Source organism: Penicillium canariense, assembly GCF_028826845.1.
Source record: "Penicillium canariense strain IBT 26290 chromosome Unknown utg000003l_segment0_segment0, whole genome shotgun sequence".
NCBI classification, from domain to species: Eukaryota; Fungi; Ascomycota; class Eurotiomycetes; order Eurotiales; family Aspergillaceae; genus Penicillium; species Penicillium canariense.
Genome location: NW_026622730.1, coordinates 2,956,572 through 2,979,719, shown reverse-complemented (window position 1 = coordinate 2,979,719; position 23,148 = coordinate 2,956,572). Strand labels below are relative to the sequence as shown.

At 49.7% G+C, this 23,148-nt stretch overlaps 9 protein-coding genes across 9 annotated transcripts; 4 read left to right on the top strand and 5 right to left on the bottom strand.

Moving 5' to 3' along the window:
- Positions 1-260: 260 nt before the first annotated feature.
- N7482_005924 (tetratricopeptide repeat domain protein) lies at positions 261-3,444 on the top strand (the record flags this gene model as incomplete). The annotated part of the gene is made up of 3 exons (XM_056688049.1): positions 261-1,146; positions 1,190-1,720; positions 1,940-3,444. 3 exons carry the CDS (start codon positions 261-263, stop codon positions 3,442-3,444), a joined length of 2,922 nt encoding a protein of 973 aa, XP_056543604.1.
- A 66-nt stretch (positions 3,445-3,510) lies between these two features.
- N7482_005923 (uncharacterized protein) lies at positions 3,511-3,780 on the bottom strand (the record flags this gene model as incomplete). Its single annotated transcript, XM_056688048.1, is given in 2 exon segments — positions 3,511-3,579; positions 3,598-3,780. 2 exon segments carry the CDS (start codon positions 3,778-3,780, stop codon positions 3,511-3,513), a joined length of 252 nt encoding a protein of 83 aa, XP_056543603.1.
- Positions 3,781-4,147: 367 nt separating this feature from the next.
- On the bottom strand, positions 4,148-4,420 carry N7482_005922 (uncharacterized protein; the record flags this gene model as incomplete). The annotated part of the gene is made up of 1 exon (XM_056688047.1): positions 4,148-4,420. The coding sequence occupies one exon, from the start codon at positions 4,418-4,420 to the stop codon at positions 4,148-4,150; it is 273 nt and encodes a 90-aa protein (XP_056543602.1).
- Positions 4,421-6,327: 1,907 nt separating this feature from the next.
- On the top strand, positions 6,328-7,482 carry N7482_005921 (uncharacterized protein; the record flags this gene model as incomplete). The annotated part of the gene is made up of 5 exons (XM_056688046.1): positions 6,328-6,378; positions 6,463-6,775; positions 6,834-6,941; positions 7,005-7,223; positions 7,289-7,482. 5 exons carry the CDS (start codon positions 6,328-6,330, stop codon positions 7,480-7,482), a joined length of 885 nt encoding a protein of 294 aa, XP_056543601.1.
- Positions 7,483-8,207: 725 nt separating this feature from the next.
- On the bottom strand, positions 8,208-9,647 carry N7482_005920 (SUN domain-containing protein; the record flags this gene model as incomplete). The annotated part of the gene is made up of 3 exons (XM_056688045.1): positions 8,208-8,399; positions 8,607-9,239; positions 9,309-9,647. The coding sequence occupies 3 exons, from the start codon at positions 9,645-9,647 to the stop codon at positions 8,208-8,210; spliced, it is 1,164 nt and encodes a 387-aa protein (XP_056543600.1).
- A 2,357-nt stretch (positions 9,648-12,004) lies between these two features.
- Positions 12,005-14,024, top strand: N7482_005919 (Zn(II)2Cys6 transcription factor; the record flags this gene model as incomplete). Its single annotated transcript, XM_056688044.1, has 6 exons — positions 12,005-12,093; positions 12,155-12,226; positions 12,291-12,731; positions 12,797-13,018; positions 13,081-13,358; positions 13,414-14,024. The coding sequence occupies 6 exons, from the start codon at positions 12,005-12,007 to the stop codon at positions 14,022-14,024; spliced, it is 1,713 nt and encodes a 570-aa protein (XP_056543599.1).
- Positions 14,025-14,452: 428 nt separating this feature from the next.
- On the top strand, positions 14,453-16,234 carry N7482_005918 (cation:proton antiporter; the record flags this gene model as incomplete). The annotated part of the gene is made up of 6 exons (XM_056688043.1): positions 14,453-14,489; positions 14,546-14,752; positions 14,811-14,936; positions 14,988-15,159; positions 15,219-15,759; positions 15,812-16,234. 6 exons carry the CDS (start codon positions 14,453-14,455, stop codon positions 16,232-16,234), a joined length of 1,506 nt encoding a protein of 501 aa, XP_056543598.1.
- A 114-nt stretch (positions 16,235-16,348) lies between these two features.
- On the bottom strand, positions 16,349-16,663 carry ppm1 (protein C-terminal leucine carboxyl O-methyltransferase ppm1; the record flags this gene model as incomplete). Its single annotated transcript, XM_056688042.1, has 1 exon — positions 16,349-16,663. The coding sequence occupies one exon, from the start codon at positions 16,661-16,663 to the stop codon at positions 16,349-16,351; it is 315 nt and encodes a 104-aa protein (XP_056543597.1).
- Positions 16,664-16,707: 44 nt separating this feature from the next.
- On the bottom strand, positions 16,708-23,091 carry N7482_005916 (ubiquitin-protein ligase RKR1; the record flags this gene model as incomplete). Its single annotated transcript, XM_056688041.1, has 11 exons — positions 16,708-17,264; positions 17,327-17,689; positions 17,791-17,919; positions 17,964-18,318; positions 18,384-18,683; positions 18,744-19,117; positions 19,182-19,595; positions 19,647-20,497; positions 20,548-22,273; positions 22,336-22,729; positions 22,792-23,091. The coding sequence occupies 11 exons, from the start codon at positions 23,089-23,091 to the stop codon at positions 16,708-16,710; spliced, it is 5,763 nt and encodes a 1,920-aa protein (XP_056543596.1).
- Between the last annotated feature and the right edge of the window lie 57 nt (positions 23,092-23,148).

Below are 23,148 nucleotides of genomic sequence, written 5' to 3'. Positions count from 1 at the left end.
GGTCAGGGGTATCAGGACGCAGAGAACACTTCCCGACGGAATGCGGGGGTGTCAGTTTCTCCGCGTCACGTCGACCTGCACCTTTCAGTGGCTGAAAGCCCTGGGGCTGTGCTGCCGCGTTTCCCGATCGCAGGGGGCCCATTGCTTCGAACTGCGTCAGCCTCACTTCGGCTCTAGACTCCCCTCCCGAGGCATAAGTCAGGAATTATCAGACGCCAAATACTGCCAAATACTTCGCGAGCACAGCGATCTTGTCTAATATGCCACTAGACGCGCATCTGGAAGAATGCACCATAGTTTGGCTCTGTCCCCTCGAGATTGAGCTTCGGGCGGCCATCGCCATGCTCGATAGGGTCTCCCACGACCTTCTACCGCGCGCTCGAGGGCAGCAAGTCGTCTATACACGTGGAGAAATCGGCCACCACCGAGTCGCGGTGGTCGGGTATTACCAGGAGCAAGGACTCGCTGCTTCTGGAAGTATGGCCGCGGAAGTCATTCGAGACCTGCCTAATCTACAGTTCGGACTCCTGGTCGGGGTCGCAGGTGGAATCCCTTCATCTACCAACGGCATGCAATTGGGAGATGTGGCCGTCGCGGTTCCAGAGGGCAACCGACCCGGGATCGTGGGATATGATCTTGGCAAGGAGGTGGAAGACGGTCGATATGAACTAAAGCATTGGCAGAATTCGACACACCCACTGCTTCGCTCAGTCATTAATGTGATTCGGGCCCGAAACGGTTCGCAATTCAGACGACACCTACGCATCTTAGATAAACGCCCGGAGTTTCAGAGGCCAGAGGCTGCTTTACCCACGGATCCTATGCGCCCGAAGGTGCACTACGGTACAATTCTCTCGGGTAATACAGTAATCAAATCACAGTCCAGAAGGGATGAACTAAGGGATATGTATGGTGGTATCGCCGTGGAGATGGAAGCGGCCGGGATTATGACGAGACTACCAGTCGCTGTGATTCGAGGAATCAGTGATTTTGCAGATTCCTCCAAGAACAGCGCATGGCAGCCATACGCAGCCATTGCGGCGGCTGCCTATGCTAAGGAGGTCTTATTGTGCTTACCCTACGAAGATCAGAAAATCGGAAGACTCTTACCAGGCACGTTGATATCTCAAAGCAAAAAGTGCCCTAGTCTCAAGATGCGCCGGCCAAAAATACTAATATCTTTAAACAGAAGTACGAGAAGGAACCCGAGTAGTCACCAGTTCGTCTCCTTTTGAGGACAAAGGCCTTCGCTTGGCACAAGCCTTGCCGGAGAAATGGGCTTTCGTGGGCAGAAAATCGGAGATGGCATTTTTGCAGAAGCAGCTGGACTTCTCAATTCAGCTGCCTATTCAGAAAACTATTGTCTGTCTCTGGGGTCTTACCGGCATTGGCAAATCGCAATTGGCGGCTGGGTTCGTGAATCAACAACTTACAAGCCACCCTGAGCGAGAGATCTTCTGGATCAATGGCGAAAGCCAGGAGAGCTTCGAACAAAGCGTTATCGGCATGCTCAAGAATAAGCAGGATAGCGGCCTTTTGAATTTTCATCATAATGTGTTGCCTGGAATTTCCGTAGCAGAACGCCGCGCTCTTGTCAATCTATTCTTCGCCGAACTGAACCGCTTAAGTGACGGGAGATGGCTGCTGGTCATTGATGGCGTTAATGAATCGACATCCTCGAATACGAGCCCTCTTCCTTCTGATATCCATAATAATATCCGTGGGCTGAATCGGGGTTTTATCCTGCTCACCTCTCGAAGACGTGATGTAGTGGAAAGGTATCACCCAATTTGGGAAGTCAAAGGGGCTCAAGGATGAGGATGCAATCAGCCTACTCAAATCGCAGATTCACCCTCACTTAATGGAAGGTTATACCTCCCCATATAATCATCAAATAAATAAAACATTATTCCGGTCGCCGCTAATATTTCATATCCAGGGGCTCCGGATCTGATATCCTTATTGAAAGGACTGCCGCTGGCGCTCCGTCTTGCCACATCAGTTATCTCTCGGTATCGCTTCCAAATCAACGAATATTTGGAGATTTGGAAGAGCTACAGCGATGCCAGTGAGATACTAGGGACAGATCAAGCCTTATATCGCTCCATGGAGCTGAGCCTAGAGGAGCTTGAAAAAGTGGATCCAATTGCTGCCAACATACTGGCTCTGTTTAGCTTCCTCGATCATAACGATTTATGGTATGAGATCTGTCACAATGCAACCGGGGATGCATTTCCACGGTGGCTCCAGAATATAGCGAGGAGCATGACGCCCTTCAGAAATTATTACCCTTTGCTGGCCGACCTGTCTTTCATTGAGTTGAAAGTTTCCCCTAATGGCAGTCGCATATGGGAAACACACCCAGCCATACAGGCGATAGCAAGACAAAGAGCGAAGACGAAGGAAGAAGAATACATTCGTTGTGCAATATCGCTCGTGGCAGCCCAGGTTCCCAGGTCATCCGGGACTAATTCCTGGGGGACTATGCGGCGACTAGCGCCTCATGTCCAGCTGTGTTGGGCTTATATCAAAGCAAAGAAATGGGGACCAAACACCAATCTCACCGAGCTAGAAAGCCTAGCACGTGTCTTCCGACAGGTTGGGCATTATGATGAAGCTTCGGTCATTTACCGAATGATTGCACGCGGCCTTGGTCTCCAGGATCCCACTTCGGATAACCTAGAATTTCTAGCTGATGTACTCTCAAACCTTGGACTGGTATATACATATCAGCGCAAGTTCGAAGATGCACTCAGGGCCTTTGATAGATCGTCGAAAATTTTGAGTGACCTCGGGACCCTCACACCTGATGTATCAATGTCTATCGCGTACAACAAAGCCGTGGTATTCATGATGACGGACAGACTGGATGAATCGGAGGAACTTCTGCAAAGCGCCGCAGCGCACTTCTCAGACAATGCAGCCGACGAACACAATCTAGGCCAAGGTCACCGGAGGTCCTTGAGTCTTCGAATCTTGAATGACCTTGGCGAAGTATTACTGCGACAGGGAGACGCTCTAGAAGCTTTCAAGATATTCCAGCACGTCAAGCATGGCCAAAGAAACTGGCAGGGCGGGCCGCATCCTGCTCAACTTTCTCTCAAGCTGAACATGGGAAGGACTCTAACCAGGTTAGGGAATTTCCCAGAGGCCCGAGACTTGCTGCACGAGGTTGTTTCTATTTACACAGGCTGGTGGGGAAGACGCCATCCGGAAACAATACGGGCGATCGACGAGTTGGCCTGGACGTTTATGGAGGAGGCCAAAGATAAACGGACAAAGGGGGAAACCAATGACCCAGAGATACGGAGTGCAGAAGAACTTTGGAATGAAGCTTTAATCTTCTATCGCCGCACTGATGTAGAGAAGTCAGACACGGTGGCCCGACTTGAAGCAAACCTGACCCATCTGCACTCTTGCAGGGACCCTGCTTTCAACATCTGAGTGTACAAAATAGGGCAGTAAATACCACCCAATAAGTCTTTGAAGCAAATATCTCGGCATATAAAATCATAACATCCAGTATCGGTTACGTTCCGCGCTGTCATGGAACTTAACGGTGGGATACCAAGGCAGATTCTGGTTAGCACTACTCACAAAATTGGCGCAGAAGTAGCCGTTTTGAACCACCTTCCAATGGTGACGTGGTGAAATTATAGCTTTTAGTTCTTCGACAGTCTTGAGCTCTGCTTGCAGTTGAGGGTCATCTCGCACGAGAGCTTCAACTGTGGCCAATTCATCCAGATCAGCCGGATCAGGGTAGAGCCTATCCAGCTCCATGTTGGAAGCTACAGATCCTGTAGAGAAATTCACTACAGCTCTATGAAGAATGTCCTTATCTTGAAATAGAAATAATATGCAAATCTGCGCCGATGATCTTGAATTCACCCGGAATCCCTATCCTCTAGTCACTTGGCCAGTGACAAACGATCAAGTATCCGCCTGCCTAGGTATGGGCACTATCGCATTGCCTTGGCAAAATTGCGAGAAATATTATCTCCTAAGAGCCTCTGCCCTATTATAGCATCAAATGTTCTCATTGCTGCTTCGGCTTCGGCTTTATGTTTCTCCCAGTAGCTGATAGCCCGGAATACTTCAACACAAAAGGTGAGTTTCTTCAATGAACGTCGATCCTCCCAACAATTCATCAATAATTTAATTTTTCAACGGGAGTGATCATGTCTGGTCGGTTCGCTGTGGCTGCCAAGCGATTGATATTTCGTTGTCGTACTTCACGCATGTATTTTCGCTGCTCGTAGGTGACGTCGTGGTTTTGCTCGTTCTCTATTCCGTGATACATGGTCCAAATGCCGAATCCGATAAGAACGCTCGCCACACAGCCAACAATAATGGCGAATACATAGAGTGAGAACTGCGAGGGTGACGAATCACGTTTGAGAAGGGCAGCTGTGGCATCCATTGTGATTGGAATTGTAGCCTGCGATCACGATTAGTATTAGCTGGATTCCACGAGGAGTGGGGGTTTGACTTATACACACCGATTATGGGGTGTTCAATCCGCAGCTGTTTGTATATGTACAAAAAGGAGTGTATTATAAGTGAGGACTATTGCTTCTTTGCAGGTCACCAGGTATGAACATCCAAAATGTGCGAGACCGCTACATATAGGGCACCATGGAGGCTAATTTCCGCGAGCAACCTCCAGCAACTCCCATAAGACCCAAAGATAGAACTGGGGAGCTGAAACGCCTAAAGCCGACAAAAGTGCAACGACAAAACCCATCGATCCAAACTTAGAGCCTTATACTATCCCGAAAGGGAATCGCGCGAGTTCATACGGTGCCCATGACGTCATAAACCGAGCGGGCCAACCACAATGCGCAATTTTCTGATGGGCGGAGCACTTTGGGTCTTCTTTCAGACTAGCTTCCCTTCCAAACGAACTAGCCAAGGCTGACTAGAGAACTGGCACCCAGGGCACATTGACCAATGACCCTCCTGCATAGTGGTATATCCCATGCTCGGTTCCGGGGAGCAATAAAAACTACAGTAATACTCTGGTATATTTGAGACATGATTCGTGTGATTGGACAAGTTACGCTATGAGTTGTCCCGATGGCGGTCTTGGGACCCAATCCACGGGCTCTGGGAGCACCAGATTGAAGGCTGGATGCAGCATATTTATTTTTCGCTCTTGAGGGTGGCGCGGTATTTCTCTGGATTGAATATTCTTCGCAGAAAGGAAATCTATTGTTGCCTGGGTGCTAGTACTACTGATCGCGAATAGAAAAACACCCAGTCTCGGCCGCATCTCCCCCCGGCTCATCTTCTATTGGAATCCATGCAAGTACCCCGCGGCCTCGGCTTCTCCTGAGTCTGCTTCCGGACTTTCTTACCACTTCTGCTATTTCTAGCAAGAGCCGTGCATTAATATTATTTAAAAATCTACCTCTCTCATACCGTCACAGAATTGTCCGATAGCTCGGGCACGGGCCTCCGGGCAATACAAATATCTTGCTAGATTTTCTCACGGGCCATCCGTCTGTGATGCCAATCATCGCGGTGAGTGCCCCATATGGTTTGCCCTCTTTGGTAAGTTTTCGGTCGTCAACTCAGCCCAGTAGCTTTGATCAAATCTGTTGCAACAACCAGGGGGATGTGTTAACATGATATTCGCGGTTGTTAATAATAGAGCCTCAGTTCCAGCGAAGCGAAGCTATTCGTGTTCTTTTCAATTGATCGATGCTCCACAGAGTTATCCACGCGAAGTATCTCGCATTTCTAATGGGGTACTAGATTTTTCTGGAAGTCCAGGCCCTAGTGTGACTGTTAATATAAGTCCGAAGCCCACCGAGGATTGAGCGCCCATCCCCTTCACCAAAAGCCACTAAAATATCTCTCGGGCCCGCAAAACATTCATTGTGGAGTACCAATGCCCCATGAGCGTATTAATTTTCATCAACTAACGCCAGATAAACATACTCGGGGCACTGTGTAGACACGGTTGGTATACATGAGACAAGAGCGAGAGTAGGGACAATAGGACCTTCTACAACTTTGTTGTTAGACTCGCCTGAATCAGACTGGCAATGGCGTTAGTTAGCAAAAATAATATAGGGACATATCGGAATGGGTCCTAGACGAACGACGATATTGTTTTTGAAACAAGCTAGATCTGAGTGTACTCTTCTTACACATGACGTCAACCCTGCAGTCACTGCCCGCCTGCACCCACACTCCGCTTTGTAAGTCAAGGGGGAGGAGGGGCAGCGGTCTACCGGTGTAGAAGAGACACCACACACACCTTGTATTCGACACTCTGTGGATATAATATACTGTCAAATACGCACGACTATATTGGAAACAATGGCAGCAAACGCGAAAACCGTCATCGCGACGGGTGCCTCGTCGGGACTGGTAAGACATGAGCTATCACTAATAAGCACTTTTCTCTAGTAGACATAATATGGTGAAATTTTTCCTGGCTAACGACATCGATAGGGATTCGAAGCTGTCAAGCAGCTGCTCGAGCAGCCTGAGCCTTACAACTTCATTCTGGGTGCCCGAGACACCGAGGGAACTCAGGCTGCGTACAATGCGCTCGGCTTCGACGCTTCTAAGCACTCAGTCCACATTCTGCCGCTTGATCTGAAGGACCTGCGTAGTGTGCAGGTATTTGCTCAGAAGGCGCTCGCCCAGCTGGGTCCGAACAAGGTGGACTATTTGTTCCTGGCTGCTGGTACCCTTGACGACGCTAATGGTCCCGGCCCGAACGGTTCGCAATGGTGCGATGGATATGTCGTTAACCATCTTGGTAAGTCACGATCGTTCTAAGATCAGCATAGTTGAAAAGCGATCTAACCATTGACTAGCCCAGCATTACCTGGTCCACTTGATCCGTGAGACTTTGATTGCATCTCACACACGTCTTATCTTCGTATCCTCCGGGTCAATTCGCAATGTGCGAGGGCAGGATCCTAGTAAGTTCTCACCTAAACTCATATCACTGCCATGGATAGCATCAACTGACAATTTTATTTAAGAAACGCTGGATGTAGATCTGAAGGCCGGCTCCGGCGCAGGCATGCAAACAGTGTACAGTGCCTCCAAGTTCGTCCAGCTGCTGGGTGCCCATTATTGGCGTCGCCAACTACCAGAGTGCACAGTTGTAGCTGTTTCTCCCGGTCTCATCCCCAGCACCAAGCTCGCCACAGACATGGGGCTGAGTATGAATATGCCCGATGCCAAGACGATCCCAGAAGGTAAGAGTGATACCGAATGTACAATAGAACCTTTTAGAGATGGAATCGCCTTACATGTTGAACAGGAGCCCAAAACATTCTCCGCGCATTTACTCGGAACGACATCCCAGCCGACCCGGAGCAGATCTTCTTGACTAGTTGGGGGGAGTGGTGGCCCAAGGATGTCTATGCGATGAGTCTGGACACCAGTCTGCAGAACAGGTGGTGTTTGAGCAGAGAAGAAATTGAAAAGGCCGAAGGCCTTGCTGGGGACTCATAAGTGTCTCTAAAGCCGAGATTCGCGGACTCTAACAGGCATCGCCTTGGGCTCCTCTTTTGGGGGGGGGGGGAAGGATACAAAAATCGGACGAGGAAAATGCATAGATGTATGATCGAATTATTATCAGTCACCGAAGAAGAAATTATAGCCAATAATGCCCGTGTCCTCGAGATACAAGCGGTGAGAGAAGTGTATAATTTACTAGGAGACGTCCCGTCTGTGATCCGCGGGACTGGCAGGACATGCATCGTCGGGAAATGTAAGCAGTGAAAAGTGAATTTGAAACCCGGTTTCTTATGCCCAACCAAAGACTCATCCGAACTCGCTCGGCGCAAGAAACATCACCGGTCATCGAATATAGACCAAAAAGACCCAATGCATAGCAGAAAAACAAGGAGGAAAGGAATATCCAAGAAGCTGAAGCTAATAGAAGTAGAAAACGGGGCTGAGGAGCCACAAGGGATATATGTAAAGTCGTAAAGCTTGGAAAATGGCAACGTTGAAAGTCGTCATGAATAGAAAGGGCACACCCTGTCGGGGAGCGGTAGAATCGTAGAAAAGTGAGGTATTAGAAGTGAAAATTAGGTAGATGCAGAGAATCAAATAGATGCATGTCTGCAGTTGCGGGCATCCACGAAGGACTGGTCTTGCTGAATGGATGTCCTCGCAAGCCATCTATACACTTGCAAGCATTCGTATCGGACATCCGGTCACTCTAGACAGATCTAGAAGTTCAGGGCCAGGGCGGCCACAGCACCGAAGATGACGCTCATGATAGAGGCAGTAGTGCTGCCGGCGGCACCAGTGGCGGAGGCAGAGGCACTGGCGGTGGCAGCGCCCGTGGTAGAGGCGGCCGAGATCTCAGCGGTACCAGTGAAGACGTGGGGGCGGTATGTGTAGCTCATGCTGGGGCTGGACTTGGGCAGGCGAGTGCTAGAGAGACCACCAGTCGAGGTGGAAGTGGCAGTCGAAGTAGAGCTGGTGGTAGAGGTGGAGGTGGAGGTAGGAATAGTAGTGGTGGAAGTAGGAGTCGGGGTGGTGGTCGGAGTCTCCGTGGTCGAAGTAGTGGCGGGGGTGCTGGTGCTGGTGCTGGTCGGGGAAGAAGTGCTGGTTGAGACGGATACGGTCTCGCTGGAAGAGTCACCACCAACATCGAAGACAACAATGTTGGCCTTGGAGCCAGAGGGGACAGTGACAACACAGCCAGTAGCACCACCAGCGCCAGTGAAGACATCGGGAGCGCTCATTTCGTTCACAGCCATGGTAGAAGGATCAATCCGGCAAGGGAGACCGTTGCAGCCCTCACCATCACATAGAATCTCGATACCGAACTCGGGCTTGACATCGCGGAAGGGAGTGGTGGGCTCCAGGTAGATAGGGTTCCAGCCAATCTTGAGGTAGGTATCGCCGTTGGAAACAGTGTTGGCACCAGCAGTGTAAGGAGACCAGTTCCCAACGGGGTTGGCATTGGTACCCCAGACGCAAGCCTCCTCGATAGTGACACCGGGGGCGTTGACGTAGTACTGAGCAGCGGTCTCGCACCAGTAGGACATTCCAGGGACGGCCAGAGTGGACAGCTCCTCGACCAGGGTCGGGATCAGCATGGCTTCGTTACCGGGCAGGACTGTTTGACAGAAAGCCACCGACTTTCCGGCCTTGTTCATGGCCATAACGGCGCCAGTTCCATCCTCACAGTAGGGATTGTTGGGGAAAGGCTTGTGGATCTCGCCACTCTCGTCACAGTACAAGCCGCCATTCTACAGATCTGTTAGTTGATATACTTCTTTCCCCCTTGCATACGACAGGTGGACCCAGCGCAAACTTACCATAGACATGGGGTAGGAATATGAGGTAGCCTCGGGATCCCACTGCATGGAGACCTGGCCGGGAGGGCAGGCGTAGGGGCAGTAGTTGCCAGGCTTGCAGGGCTGGTTAGGGCTCATGGCCCAGCCGGCGTTCTGCTCGTTTGGGGTGACAGCAACCAGACCAGCATCGCTAGGGAACTGACACTGGCCACTCCTCTTCTCGAGAGTGTTGTTGTCCGGGAAAGTGCGGGCTTCGTGAGCGTGTCCATGGTGGTGAGTATGGCCGTGGTGAGCAGCTTCAACGCTGGCAATGAGGGCGACAAGCGCGGCCGTGCGGGCGGAAGTAATCTCGAACTTCATGGTGTCGAGATTGGGGGAATTTTATTGAACAGAAGCGAAAGAATGAACGGCGAAGTGATCTCAAGTGATATCAAACGAGTGAATGAATGGAATATGGCCAAAGGCCGGGTGTAGGGGACACAAAAGCTCGCAGAGAATGAGGTCAAGGAGAGAAAGAGGCAAGGCCAGGATGAGATGGGAAGGTCAGCTAGAAAAGGGACAGAGCGCTGCGCCCACTACTCCCCTTAGCGAAAAAGGGCCAAAAAGGCCCCGACCGCGGTCCTGGGTGACTGGGGCTAGCAAGAGCGACAACACTAACTCAAACGAGGATAGGATGGCAGAGGAGCAGCCCTGGTGGATGGCCCCAACGCGTGAATGGTGCGGGAGAGACCCTGACTGGCCCAGCGACGAGCCTGATGGAGCTGACCTTTCCCATTATGGAACGCTCCGCGATACCTGGGGCGCATTTTGGAGGTCATTTGGGGGTCCAAAGGCCATGAACAAGTTGCCAGCTGCCCCTGACCAAACTCCACTAGCGGGCAGCCACATGAGTCCGCTAGTCGTTTAGCGTCAGGGGTAGTGCCTCTGCTGCCCAATCGTCAGCCATAATACCCCGGCGGTTCCTACTTGGCAAGTGGAGAGAAGCCAATAAGCTTATAGGAATTGCATCAAGTGGGGTAGCGACGAACCCTTCGCCATTGGAGCCTCGCTTTGCGCGGGCAAACGGCGGTTGCGACGGTCAGGCGAAGAACTTGAGGAATTTAAAGGTGGAAGGAAGAAATGACTCGATCGCACAATTAAAACGTGACCAACCCGAGCCGATCACAACCCCGGGTAGCTTCATCCTCCTGCTTTCCCGTCCCACACGAACTGCCGTAGAATCCCGGCAAAATCAATTATAACCGAACAGATGAAGGGGAGATTTTTTGTGCCCCACACCAGCCGCTCTCCTGAGGAGCACATGAATCCAACATCCGCACTGGGCCTGTTCTCCTCCGATCACCCTCTCACGGCCGTACCCACATGCTGGTCAATCCCAATCAAAGCCATTAGATCGTCCATGATCTAGACTTGTTGATCATGATAGAGGCCGAATTTCGAGTCCCAGTGTCCCGGCCAATAGAGTTATGCTGTGGAGCCGGTTGTGATTTTTTTGCCCTAGGAGACAAATCTGGGAAAGGAGGTTCTAGCGCGCGCAGGCATCTTCCCGTCCAGCCAAGACCGTTGCCGGGCAAGCCCCATCGTGAGCAGCGCGGCGTTTTGGACCCTAAGCTTGTCCAAAGCTTGGCCATGAGGCCGGGCGCGATGAAGTTCACAATGTATAATTTGATCGAAATCTGCCTAACATCCTCTGGAAACAGACTTGACGCCCCCGGTCAGTTCAGATCGAAGTCTGAATCGATAGAAGTTAATGATCGACTAACTGATTCGCATGTATACTGCGCCTAATTCTTCAAATTTCCTCTCCACACTTGGCCAGACATTCAGGTGAGGAGGACTTTTCACGAAAAGGCCAACCAAAGCTGCCTGTTTACGTTACAAAGAGAGGGCATGATAGTCAGAGGTCTTGTAAGGCAATTAATATGAGTTCTAGGTGGTATTTTTCTCATCCATCTTACACTTCGCTGAACACCCCACTTAATTTTGACTGGCGATTGTGGACATCCAAACGGCAACTATTGACGTCTTAAAAGTATTAAACGGCAGGCTTCAGTGTTCTACACTGGTCACAGCGTGCACACATGATAGAAATGTCTTCGATGATGCCAATGAAATTATGCTGCATGATCCTCACTCACATCTCACCCTTTTGGTTATTATGGCAAGACGAGGATCGACTACAGTCATCCGGGATATACGCAGGATATTAGGTTAGGTTATCAGACTATAGTAGGTCTACCATAATAGCAATAGGAAAAACTAGTCATAACAGAAGTAAGGGAGTATATATAAGAGGGATTTAATGCCGCATGAATAAGTACAGGTCTTCTTGCGCCTCAAGACCTTCTATTGGGGCCGGGAGGGCGGGCTGAGTCCGTAGTTGATATCACGGCAAATTTTGACTCAGATTGAAGCAAAAGAAGAATCACCGAGCTAGAAAGTTGTGAAGCAGCGCCTGACATACGGGACTGGCTCAAGTCAATGCTATTCTTGTAGATTGTCACAGCCTCAGTTGCTCCAATTTTGTTAAAATAGGGAGAGCTTGGCATTTAGTCAGCCGCCTTGGCCACGCTAATCGATTGCCACAGCCTCGTCTGACGGCTTCAATCCAGCTACAAAATGTAATTTGCTCATAATCCTGCTCAACATAAGTGCAATGCCCTTGGGTTGTTTCCAATTTGCTGAACCGCATCACTGATCTCCCACTGGAAAACGCCATGTCTCCCGTGTCCAAGACTTGCCAAAGCTGCGCTAATTCCAAAGTCCGGTGTGTCCGAACTGTGGAGAGTCCACATGTATGCAATCGGTAAGTGATACCAAACACTAGGCGAGTGGAGTTGATGGAGAGTCAATTGATCGATATGTAGCTGCCTGCGCCTGGGCAGGGAATGCGTCTACCGGCATGCGCGCCGTCGGTTTAATGGGTTCCAGAAGGACCGGTGAGTAGCTGGCACCCTTGGCTGCTCCGCACTATCGGAACGTATATGAATCATGTCCCACTAGGAAAATTGAGGCTCTTGAATCTAGGGTCAGAGAGCTCATGACCGACCACACTGCCTCATCAGTAGACTCGATGAGGGCACATTCAGAGACAGTGGCTAGTAATCAAAGTGTCTCAGCAGTTGAAGACGATGATGGCGACAAGGATGTCATCAAACGAGGCTTTCTAAGCCTGAAGACGGCTGAGAACTATCTCGAATCATTCAAAACAATGATGACTCCACATTTTCCCTTTGTGGTTATCCCTCAACATTTCTCTGCCGCTCAGCTACGGGAAGACAAGCCGTTCCTTTTCTTGGCCATTATGGCCTCGGCATCGTACGAGGACATGCCATTGCAGCGATCGCTAGGTGCTGAAGTCAAGAAAGCTGTTGCCTCTCGTTTGATTTTCAATGGAGAGGTGTCTTTTGACTTGCTGCAAGGGTTGCTGGTATCCCTGGCTTGGTATATGCACCCGCGTGTCAATATTGCATAGTGGGGCCCCACGCGTCTAATAATTGCTTTGACAGGTCGCATTACCATACAAAGCCCTATCGCTATACTCCATTTCTCCAATTGGCTGTTAGTCTCATTATAGACTTGCGACTGGACCGACCACCACAGACGAAAATATGGCAAACTAGATTACACTTTGGGCCTCAATGTGCATCGGATGAACAGACGCAAGATCGACCATCATGGGGAATTGACGAGAAAAGAGCCGTTATTGGTTGTTACTACCTATCATCAACGTGAGTTTCCTTGGATATGAGCGACCGTAGGTTTGTGGGCGACTCACACCTATTTTATGTAGGATTGCTGCTCTACTACACAAGCAACCTACATTTTCCTATATCCCTTACATTGAAGAATGCTGCCAGTCTCTTCAAAATGCGAATGAGTCCCCTCACGATTCATACATCACTTCCCTGGTCCAGTTACAGCGTATCGCAGAGAAAATCGATCACCTGTCTGCTAATCACACGCAAGAGCTAATGAGACCTGGGTCTGGGTCAGAGCTTTATGTGACACATATCAAATCAGATTTAGAGGCATTCCAAGATCGATTATCTTTCGACATCTACGAGGCCCGTGAGTCTTGAGAGTTGAATTGATATTCTTTTTATCTTCCTAACAGCTCATTTAGCATTTCTTGCGTTTCATTTCCACGCGACTGGCCTGTCTCTCTACCAGCTTTCTCTCACTCTGACTGGCCAGCAAACAAATACGCGAGTTGTATCCTTGCAGCCCTGGTGGGATGAAATGCTGTGTGCAGCGATGAATGCTTCTGAGTTCATGCTTAATTGGTATATCTCTCTCCCAGCTGACACGGAACTGGGATTTACAAATACGCAATGGGTACAAATGGCCTTTGCTATGGTTGTTTTGTATCGGCATACTGCCACACTCGCCAACCCGAAACAAACCGCTGTATTCCTTGATATCCTAGCACAGCTGCGGCAGCGGGTAGGAGCATTGTCGACCCCCCACGTGGATTTGAATGGCGACCGCGATACCTTCTTCGATTTTAGGAGACGCATTGTCCAAATTCAAAGCAGGTTTGATGTATCTAGCAAAGATGGCTCATCAAGTACCGACAGGGGAAACAATGCGCCAGTCAACATCTCCAGTACACCCCAAGCTGATTCTGTGAACTTGGACAGTTCGGTACAAGACGATCTGTTTACATCCATAGAATTTTCACATGACTATTTATTCGAGGCTTCTATGGAACAGATTATGGGCGACTGGATCTGATTCCTCAAATGGACAATTTTTATTATACCTGTTAGCGTGCTATTGTTGAGTTAGAGACCTCTCACACGGATAGCGAAAATTGCTAAATCATAACTACTATCCGATGGGAAGATAAAAACTCCTCTGGTGCCTCTATTGCTTTCAATCAATCAAGATTTCCATGCTGATTTTGATTTCGCTTGACCTTATTCCTCATAAAGCATACTAGGCTATATATATCCTACTTCTTACAACACATTTCTTTATTTGCCCGAGTGCTGATGTCACTAACCGATCCACGTCACGTGAGGTACCGTACTGAAGTCGTAGAGCCAAGAAGCCCAAGAAAATGCCCAGACCGCAGCTGTAAAAGTTTTCCTCAGTGTAGAAACCTGTTTCAACCTCGCATTTCCCATCGTATTTGCCATTAACAGCAAGGAGACCTTGTGATGGCTGGAGGTTTTCTCGCTTACCACGAGCCCGGTAGTAAGTACTACGCTATCGGCAGATCGACGGAACACAGGCTAATCGGTAACTCAAAGTTGTCGAAATTTTGATCATTATATCATTTTTCTTCTTTTTATCCCTAGCGAAATGGCTCTTTAATAAGGTCACTCGTGCGGGCATTATTGGCCAAATCGCAGTGGGAATTATCTACGGGAGACCCTTGGCCAATATCTTGGAGTATCCATGGCAGCAAACATTCCTCGCCATCGGATATGTTGGTTTGATTCTGATCATTTTTGAAGGTAGGAGGACTCTGTATGTGGCTGGTCGCGGTTGATCTTGATCCTAAAATCCCAACAGGTGGCCTTCAAGTGAGATTGGATCTATTGAAGCAAAACTTTCTTCTCAGTATCCTGGGAGCCGCCACAGGCGTTTGCTTCCCAATCGGACTTTCTTATCTTTTACTATATTTGGGTTTCGGATATGGTATGCCCATCTACAGTTTCAAACTACCACTGAAGAGCTAACGCCCTAAAGGTGCAGTTGAAACTTTCATTATTGGAGCCGCGCTCTCTGCAACTTCCTTGGGCACTACTTTCGCCGTAATTGCTTCTTCCGCAAGAGAGATAGACCTTTCTCAAACCAGAGTTGGCTCCGTCCTTGTGAGTGCCGCTGTGATTGACGATGTGGTGGGTCTTGTGTTATCCAGGTAAAGTTTTGTCTTCACTATATCGCGGGAATTGTGGCTCATGAAGCATTCATTGATAGCGTCATTGACGACTTGGGAGAACTTTCTGGTCCAGACACCAGCCATGCCAACCTTGGCTGGATCATTGGTCGGCCCATCGTGGCCTCCGCGGCCATGGCAATCCTCACTCCAGTTTTTACAAAATGGGTATTTGCACCAATCTTCCGGCGGTGGATTGAGTATAAATTTGCGAGATTTGACCACGTCTCCAACATTCTCCTGATGGTCTTGGTCTTGTCGGCCTTTATCACTATTGCTGCCTATTCTGGCACTTCGGTCTTATTTGGTGCGTTCCTCGCTGGCACCTTTCTCACATATCTACCGAGCAAGCACCCCGATGGTCCGTTCGTTGTGATGAGTCGCGAAGAGGGCGAACGGAATGCCAACAAGAGTCCCAAGTTCATCCATACTTTTGAGCTGTACCTCTTGGACACTCAGCAGTATCTCATGGAACCGCTCTTCTTTGCCAGCATTGGCTTTGCCATTCCCTTCGTGGAGCTCTGGACAGGTAAACGGATCTGGAGAGGAATCTTGTTCACGCTGCTCATGACATTTGCCAAGGTAAGTAGAACTTCCTTCTAGTAGACTTGGCGAAGGTTCTAATGTGTTGCAGTTTGTTGTCGGGTTGTGGATTCCTCTTTGGAAGTTGATGGGCCCATCAAATGTTTCAAACCCCCAGAAAGGTTCGATTGAGACGGAGGGTAGATCCAGAGCCACGACCAAGTCTCCTCAAGTCGGTAAGGCCAAAAGTGGTTATGGCTCAGCTTCACTCGCAGGATTACTTCTTGGCTCGGCGATGGTCGCACGAGGCGAGATTGGCCTATTGATCATAGAAGTTGGGTATAACGAAACCAGCTACGTAAGTCAAGAAGGCTTCATAACCGCAGTGTGGGCCATCCTTCTCAATACCATCATCGGTCCGGTCGTCGTGGGCTACTTGGTCAAATATCGCGGGAAACAAGTTGGAGAGGGTGAATGGGGACTGCAGAAACAAGAACAGCCCGAAAGGCCGAATTCCAGCGGACTCGATGTATAAATGAACTGAGCTTGTTCATCGGTGTTGCGATAGGATACGCGAAGCTGGTTGCCATATATGGAGATCTCCTAGGCGATCGTGATCTTCGTCTGTAAATCGATATTTTATGGAATATCACTTGCCCGGCTGAGCTTGCAGCGCCAGCCACCCATTGAACGCTGCTGCATCATCCCCGTCCCTCCATCCCCAAGAAATGCAGTAATGCTGGGCAAGCAAGCGCCACTCTTCCATCTCATCCAGCATCTCGAGACTGGCAACCCGATCCTTCTCCTCCTCATCAATCCAATGCTCCCAAATAAAATCAATGTCAGCGGCAGCTTGGCCGGTCTTGAAGCCGTGTTCGAGAAATCGCGCCCGTTGAGCCTCCAAGGAAGCATACTTGTTTAGGGTCTGAAGTTGGATACCTCGAGCCGCAAGGTTGGATACCATGATTCGTCCGAAGGGGTCGTTTGGCCGGATCGGTTCGTATAAAATCAGTCCAAGGGGGCGGCAGCCTGTAAATTCTGCGGCTCGTCACTATCCCCGGAGGGCACATGCGTAGAACCAAAGAGATGTTCGGTGAAGAAAGTTGCCACCTGTACGGCCTCAATAGGGGACAAGTATATGAGGCAGCATTCTGAGATCAACAATGTCGGCAGACTCCTGTCCACGCCTGGGAGCGCTTCCGGGAGAGAGGTACTCGCCGACAAGGATCGTAGGTCGCATGCATGGATATGGTAGAAGGGTGTGTGCAGCGCATCGCCTGCCTCCGACACAGTCACATCGGTGCTCAACGAATCAATTCCCAGCGCCTGTTGTAGATTCGGCGTTGACTGGATCGCACGAATCTTTGCAGATGTGTTGACAGCAAAATCAAGTTCGTGGTAGACGAAGTCGGCGGGTTTCCGCGAGGTAAGAAGCCGGAAGATGCGAGTATCTGACCCAGCCCCTAGCGAGATGATCTGTTTACGCTTGCTTGGAGTCTCAGGGCTGTAGGGCCCAAGGAAACGGGACACGAGCTGGTCAATTGCGGTCGTACGAACGTAGGTTCCTGTAATAGAAAACGGTCGAGTCAAGGTCAAGTTCCGGAAACATAGGAAGAACCAAAAATACCCCTGTTAATAATCGGGAAACGTCTCGTTGCAGAACCAGGCGGCGTCAATGCTGTCGCGTAGGGATCATCGAGGTATCCGAGCTCAACAGCGCTCAAGCGGGAGACACTCGCGTCGTTGTCGGTTTCCTGCACGACGCGGTCTCTAGCGGAGGGGCGAGCATTAAGGCGGTCCTCAACTCCACGACTACCTGCACGACCTTGGCCTCGGCCTCGGCGTAGAAGGTTAAGGTTCGGAATCTGCGACGCGGCCATGAAGGAGGGTGGAGGAAGCTTGGAGCTCGGACGGGTGGGGGATTGGCGCCCCACGGAAATAGTGTCACTCCGCGGCGATTGGGCCAAACGCGCGAATATCCGGCGTTCACCTCAACGCGACAATATTGATGTATTTACAAAATGGCCAAGGGTTTGCTTGAAGTCAGGTACTTTTCATTGCACGTCTATAGTCTATCTACTCCACACGTACACACGTTCAAACATATACAAAGTTGTTGCGGCAGAGCGGGCAGGTGCTCTGGTTGCTGCTCTTGAACCATCGGAACAGGCAGACCGAGTGGAAGGTATTCTTGCAGGTGGCACATCGCTTGTTCGGGGTCTGCATATCAGTCGATATGACCGAGTAGCAGATGGCACACTCACTCTGGCCCTTCAGGGCACCCTGCACGTTCCGCCGGAAGGCGAGGAGCCCATCAATCAGGCTACCATTGGCAAACATGATGACTCCTTGGATTGTAAGCAACCAGCTCTTCCACTTCTTCTCGTCCACAAGTACTCGGCTACGGCCGACCACAAGTGCGGGATGAAGAGGGTATGCGGGTGGTAGAGAGATCGAAATGGAAACGGGGGGTGATTCCTCATCGACAGGAATGCTAGCGATGATCTCAGCGGTCTTAGGGGAAATCTTCACGCTCAAAGCTCGCTCCTCGTTAGGATCTTGAGTGGAAATCCAGTCTGTAACATCCTGGAGAGAATCCGCGGCCACAAGTGGTGAGATCTGAAAACGATGTTAGATAAAATTCGCTTTCTTGCAGGGGCAGCATGCAGCTCCACTTAACTTACATATTTTTCCGACCAGGATTCTACTGGTCCCTTGATCCGTTTCTTGGTGTCGATCCACCAGTTTTTCGTCATGTTCGCCAGGTGGCGGAGGCAGAGGTAGTACAAATGTACCAGAAGCCATTGAGTTTCCTTTTCTGCATTCTCAGACTGATCCGGCTCAAAATTTTGTACATCAAGCTTGGATGCATCAACAATCTTGCCGTGAGACTTCTGAAGAAAATCAAATGTAAACTCCAGCAAAGGAATCAAGACGTTGTTCTCCTTGATGTTTGCTGCGTAGTGCTCTCGAACAGGGAGTGACTAATCAGCGCATTAGCAAGAAATGCACGAAACACAATAAAAAAGGGCTTCAAGGCATACCGCATTGGTGAAATGATCAAAGATCACCTTCCAACTCAGGAGGTAGGCACGTATGGTAGTCCACATCTTGTCATCTCCATAGGCCGTGTTGACCATCTGCATTGTCGGGGGCTCAAGCAGCAAAGATATGAGCTCATCAGGAAGGTCAACTGCAGTTTTTGACAGGGCCACATCAAAGGAGACTTGTTCTTGGGCTTGGGGAATATATCGATGGAGGATAGTATATGCAGCGCGCTGGATAGAGCGGCTGTGTGCGGTCAAGAGACCAAAGACCCCGCTGACATCCTCCAGCTTCTCAATTGGGATGGAGTCAATGAGACGTCGTAGAAGCTCAACAGCGACATCACGAGGTTGATGGAAAGTGGTCGTAGAATCTGGTCTCCGTGTTAGCTGACACTTGCACAAATCGATCAATCAATGGAACCATTGGATGCGTACCGAACTTTCCAATGGTAGAGGCCAGTTCATTGAACAGTCCATTCTTTCGTTCCGACCAAGCATCTTGCAGGTCGTCGTTGCTGTCTCCCTCTGCCATGCATTTCAGACACGCGAAAAATCTGAAAGAAGAGACCAGAAGTGATAGCCCCTCCTCCCCGCCGTGGGTCTCTCTAAAGATCATACTCAGAACATCCATGCTTTCCTCCCAGTGGGACCCATAAATCTCGGTGAGACCAGGAAGAATGAATGTCAAAGTCCTGATGATTTCCGCTCTTAGCCCGAGAGATTTTATGTCGGATTGAAGGCATTCAATAAGACGCTTGCTAAGGAATACCAATCGTTGTGTCGGAATAGTTGATACAATGTCTTCTTCTCCGGAAAGCAGAATGTTGAGCAATGCAAGTTTTCGCAGTCCTAAAATTTTGTCAACAGCCTTGTATGTAGAAAGGCATTTCTAGAACATACCATCAGAAGAGGGATCTTGGGCCCTGAGTCCTGTTGAATCTGCAACCAACTCATTGCAGACTCTGTTCCCGGCAGGATTTGAGAGAATGGAACTTCGTAAAACAGCAAACCATGATGCCGAACGAATAGCATTAGCAGTCCTTGACTCACGGCAAATCTTAGCAACATCATCTGCCGATTTAAGATGCTCGACTACATCCACAGAGGTCATGATTTTGGTGAAAGCCTCTCCGATCCGATAGTCAATGGGCGAGTTTCCATTCAGTGATTCCAACTTGCTCTTCCAAAAAGAGATTAAGGAAGATGAAACAGTGGTATCCGAAGATGATGAAGTCAAGGGCTCCTTCGCGTGGATCCAGTTGCTGATAATCTGCCGCCCTTTGAAGACGATTTCCAGGTAGTCCTCACGTTGGTCTGCCAGTTCCAGCCCTGTGATTCCATTGCAATGCTCGATGCTCAGGTCATCGTCGATCAGCTGCACAGCTAGCGGCAGATAATAAAGGAGAATTTCGAGATCCTCATTGGTGAGACGGTTGATGATCTCAAAGGAGGACAAAACCTGGACTGTAAAGCCTGCCAATCGGAATGCAGCAGAACAACGGGCGGAGTCGCGAGGAATGGCAAGCCATAATGCCTTGAATGAGTCTGAAACGTCGCGCTGAACAAGGTTGACAATACCTCCTAGTGGGCTGGTTATGGTCGTCGAAACGCGCGGTGGAAGCTGAAGAAAGGGTCCCATCGCTTTCTCCCATGCACTCGGAGAAGGCAGAATATCCCTGATGTCATAGTCGGCCTCACTTGCTGCGAGGCCCTGCAATAGCTCCGCTGCAATAGCAAAGAGAGATTCAATCCTAAGTTTTAGTTAGAAGGCATATTCACGATAAAGAGCCATTTCACTCACGATAAGGATTCCTCATTGGCATAAGTAAACCCACTACGAAGAATTTCAATCTTCGACTTGATGCTCGTATCTCCAACAACAGTTTCCTTGAAAGTTCTCATCAATGACTCAGCCAGATTTGCGACCTCTTCTGATGGAGACTCAGTCAAATACAACAGCTTCCCAGTCAGTTTTGAGCCCTGCGCTCCACTCTGAAATTCACGGACTGCAGAGGGAACAGCTTGTCCAAGATGAGAGAGTCCGTGCAGGGCCTCAACGACTCTATCATCTTTGGACAACGAATCAATGATGGACAAGAATATTTGATCGGCCATTTCGCCTCCAGATGTCTGGTTTTGAAGGACAGAAGTGATAATAGACCAGTGAGAATGGCTTCCTTTGGAGGCCTTATCCAGGGCCCGCATGATTAATGAGGATAGTTTGACTTTGTCCCCGACTTCATTGAAATTGAGGCTTGATAGCAGGCTTTGGAGGATGTGGGCGTTAGATAGCTCAGGCTCCAGTTCCATTGCGCGTTCGAGGACATTCTCAAAGCTGGAGGAGAACCCATCCCACTCCCGACAAGCCAAAATAATCTTAATGAGGCGATCACCCGATGGAGAAAATAGGAGCTCCGGTGCATCGTTTTGAACAAAGTTAAGGAGATCCTGCGAGCCTTTCGCAACCGAAGGCAGGCGGCGAATACATTCTTCAACTACCCCAGCAGCACCATAGGGTTTGCCGTTGCGTGAACGAAGGACTTGCAAGCATCCTTCGAGAAGAAACAGATTTGACTTCTCAAAGATCTTCCGCGCTTGCTCTTCACTCTCAGCATCTGAAATCCGTGAAAGAACAGCGGGCTCCAATGCAAGGAGACGGTTAGATTCGGAGCAAATTACATCCTGAGATGGGCGGAAGTCCTTTGATTGCTCTGGGGATGATAGTTTCACAGCCTCTAGCAGATCACATGAAAGCTTCGTCCAGAGGGACTGCAGGCATTCATATTGTCCGTAAGATACGAGCGTGGCGAGGCAATCAGCACAAATTTCCTCAGCTGGCTGGAGGGGGAGGGACCACTGAGCCAGCTCAGGGTTAGGTCGCACGTAGTTAACCACCAACGGAGATAGCCTGCTCTGAATGAGCTCGGGTTGCTGGTCCTGGGGCACAATAGTCGAGAGCCACGCCCCAATGCTGGTGTAGGTCTTCCACCCAATAGTTAGGTTTTGGCGCGGCTCCTCTCTAGAATTAAGACCTTCCTGGAGAACTTCTGTAAGAGCAGATGCACTAGAAATGGAGACTACTCCATTAGTAGAGGATTTTTCGGCTCCCGCAAGCACTTCATGTGGGATGATTCGAAGCACCTGATCAAGGTTTGACCAGAAGTTCCCAAGGCCTCCCTGGGACCCTTTCTGGATGTACTGGCGCAGCCTTTTTGACGCAGAAGTCTTTCCCGTGTAGTCATCTGTCCATATCTGCGGCCGTAACGATGTCAAGAGCAGAAGAGTCTCAGATAATTCAGAAGAAGACCCTAGCTGCGGGGCGGATAGTGACTTTCCAATAATGGCTGAACTCAGGACCTTCCAGTCAACCCATCCCGGCTCGCGAGATATGGCTGAACGTAGAAGAATGTATATGGAACGACGCACAAATGGGTCATCGTGAGTGCAGAAAGCCCACAGAGCCTTGTTTCCAAGCAAACCTTCGATTTCTGGAAGATTCCTCTGAAGATCCTCGTCGGGTGAATTGCCTGTTCGCAGTCAAATTTCGAGTCACCGGGGGCTGGCGCACAAAACAGGGTACTTGGCATACCTAAAATGCGGTTGAAAAGCAAAATAGCAGCTCCCACGACTCGCGCGTATTTAGCCTCAGCATCATCGCGCTTGACCGTCCGTTCATCACTCAATGTCAATGGCTTCTGATGGAGAACGACATCTTCAACAAAGTCCAGGATGGAGCCTTGGTAAATCTTCCACAGATTGTTCCTTTTGGCCTCAGTAGAAAAGACCGTGGTAAGAGAATCCAAGGCAGAGCGGTGGACTGGGCGGTCATTATCGTAAAGCCCTGCCAGCCAAGCCCCAACAACCTTCGAAAGATGAGGTGCGATTCTCTTTCCAACAACGCCTGCAATGGAGCCCAGAATAGTATGGGCCAGTTGCCTCACCCGCCGTGACAAGTCAATTGAAGCCCGAGGGTAGATTTTAACCTGCAAATAGAGTGGTCAACTATGGGTTTTTCTACTTGTCTAAGGGAGAAGTATTAATATACCCATGCTTCTAAAAAGCCTTCATCAAGGGTCCCACTCTTTGCTTCCACCGAGGAAATGTATTCCTTCAGCTCTTCCAGCGCCTTGGTTCGAGTAATTTCATCTTTCTTCAGCAAGTTCTTGAATGCAATCACAAGTTGCTGGTCCGAGATGCGAGAAAGGTCTGGCGGCTCCACAATGTATGTGAGCGCAGATGGCTCCCTGCCATCGTTTTCAAAGGTTGTGGAGAAGCCCCCAAATCCCCCAAAGGCACTGGCAGCCGCCCGACTGCTGGAGGCCTGTGACTTGAACTTTTTGCTCATGTGGGGTATGTGGTCAGCGGGAATGGCGGGGTGGTGGCTTATCGCTGCAGGTGCTGC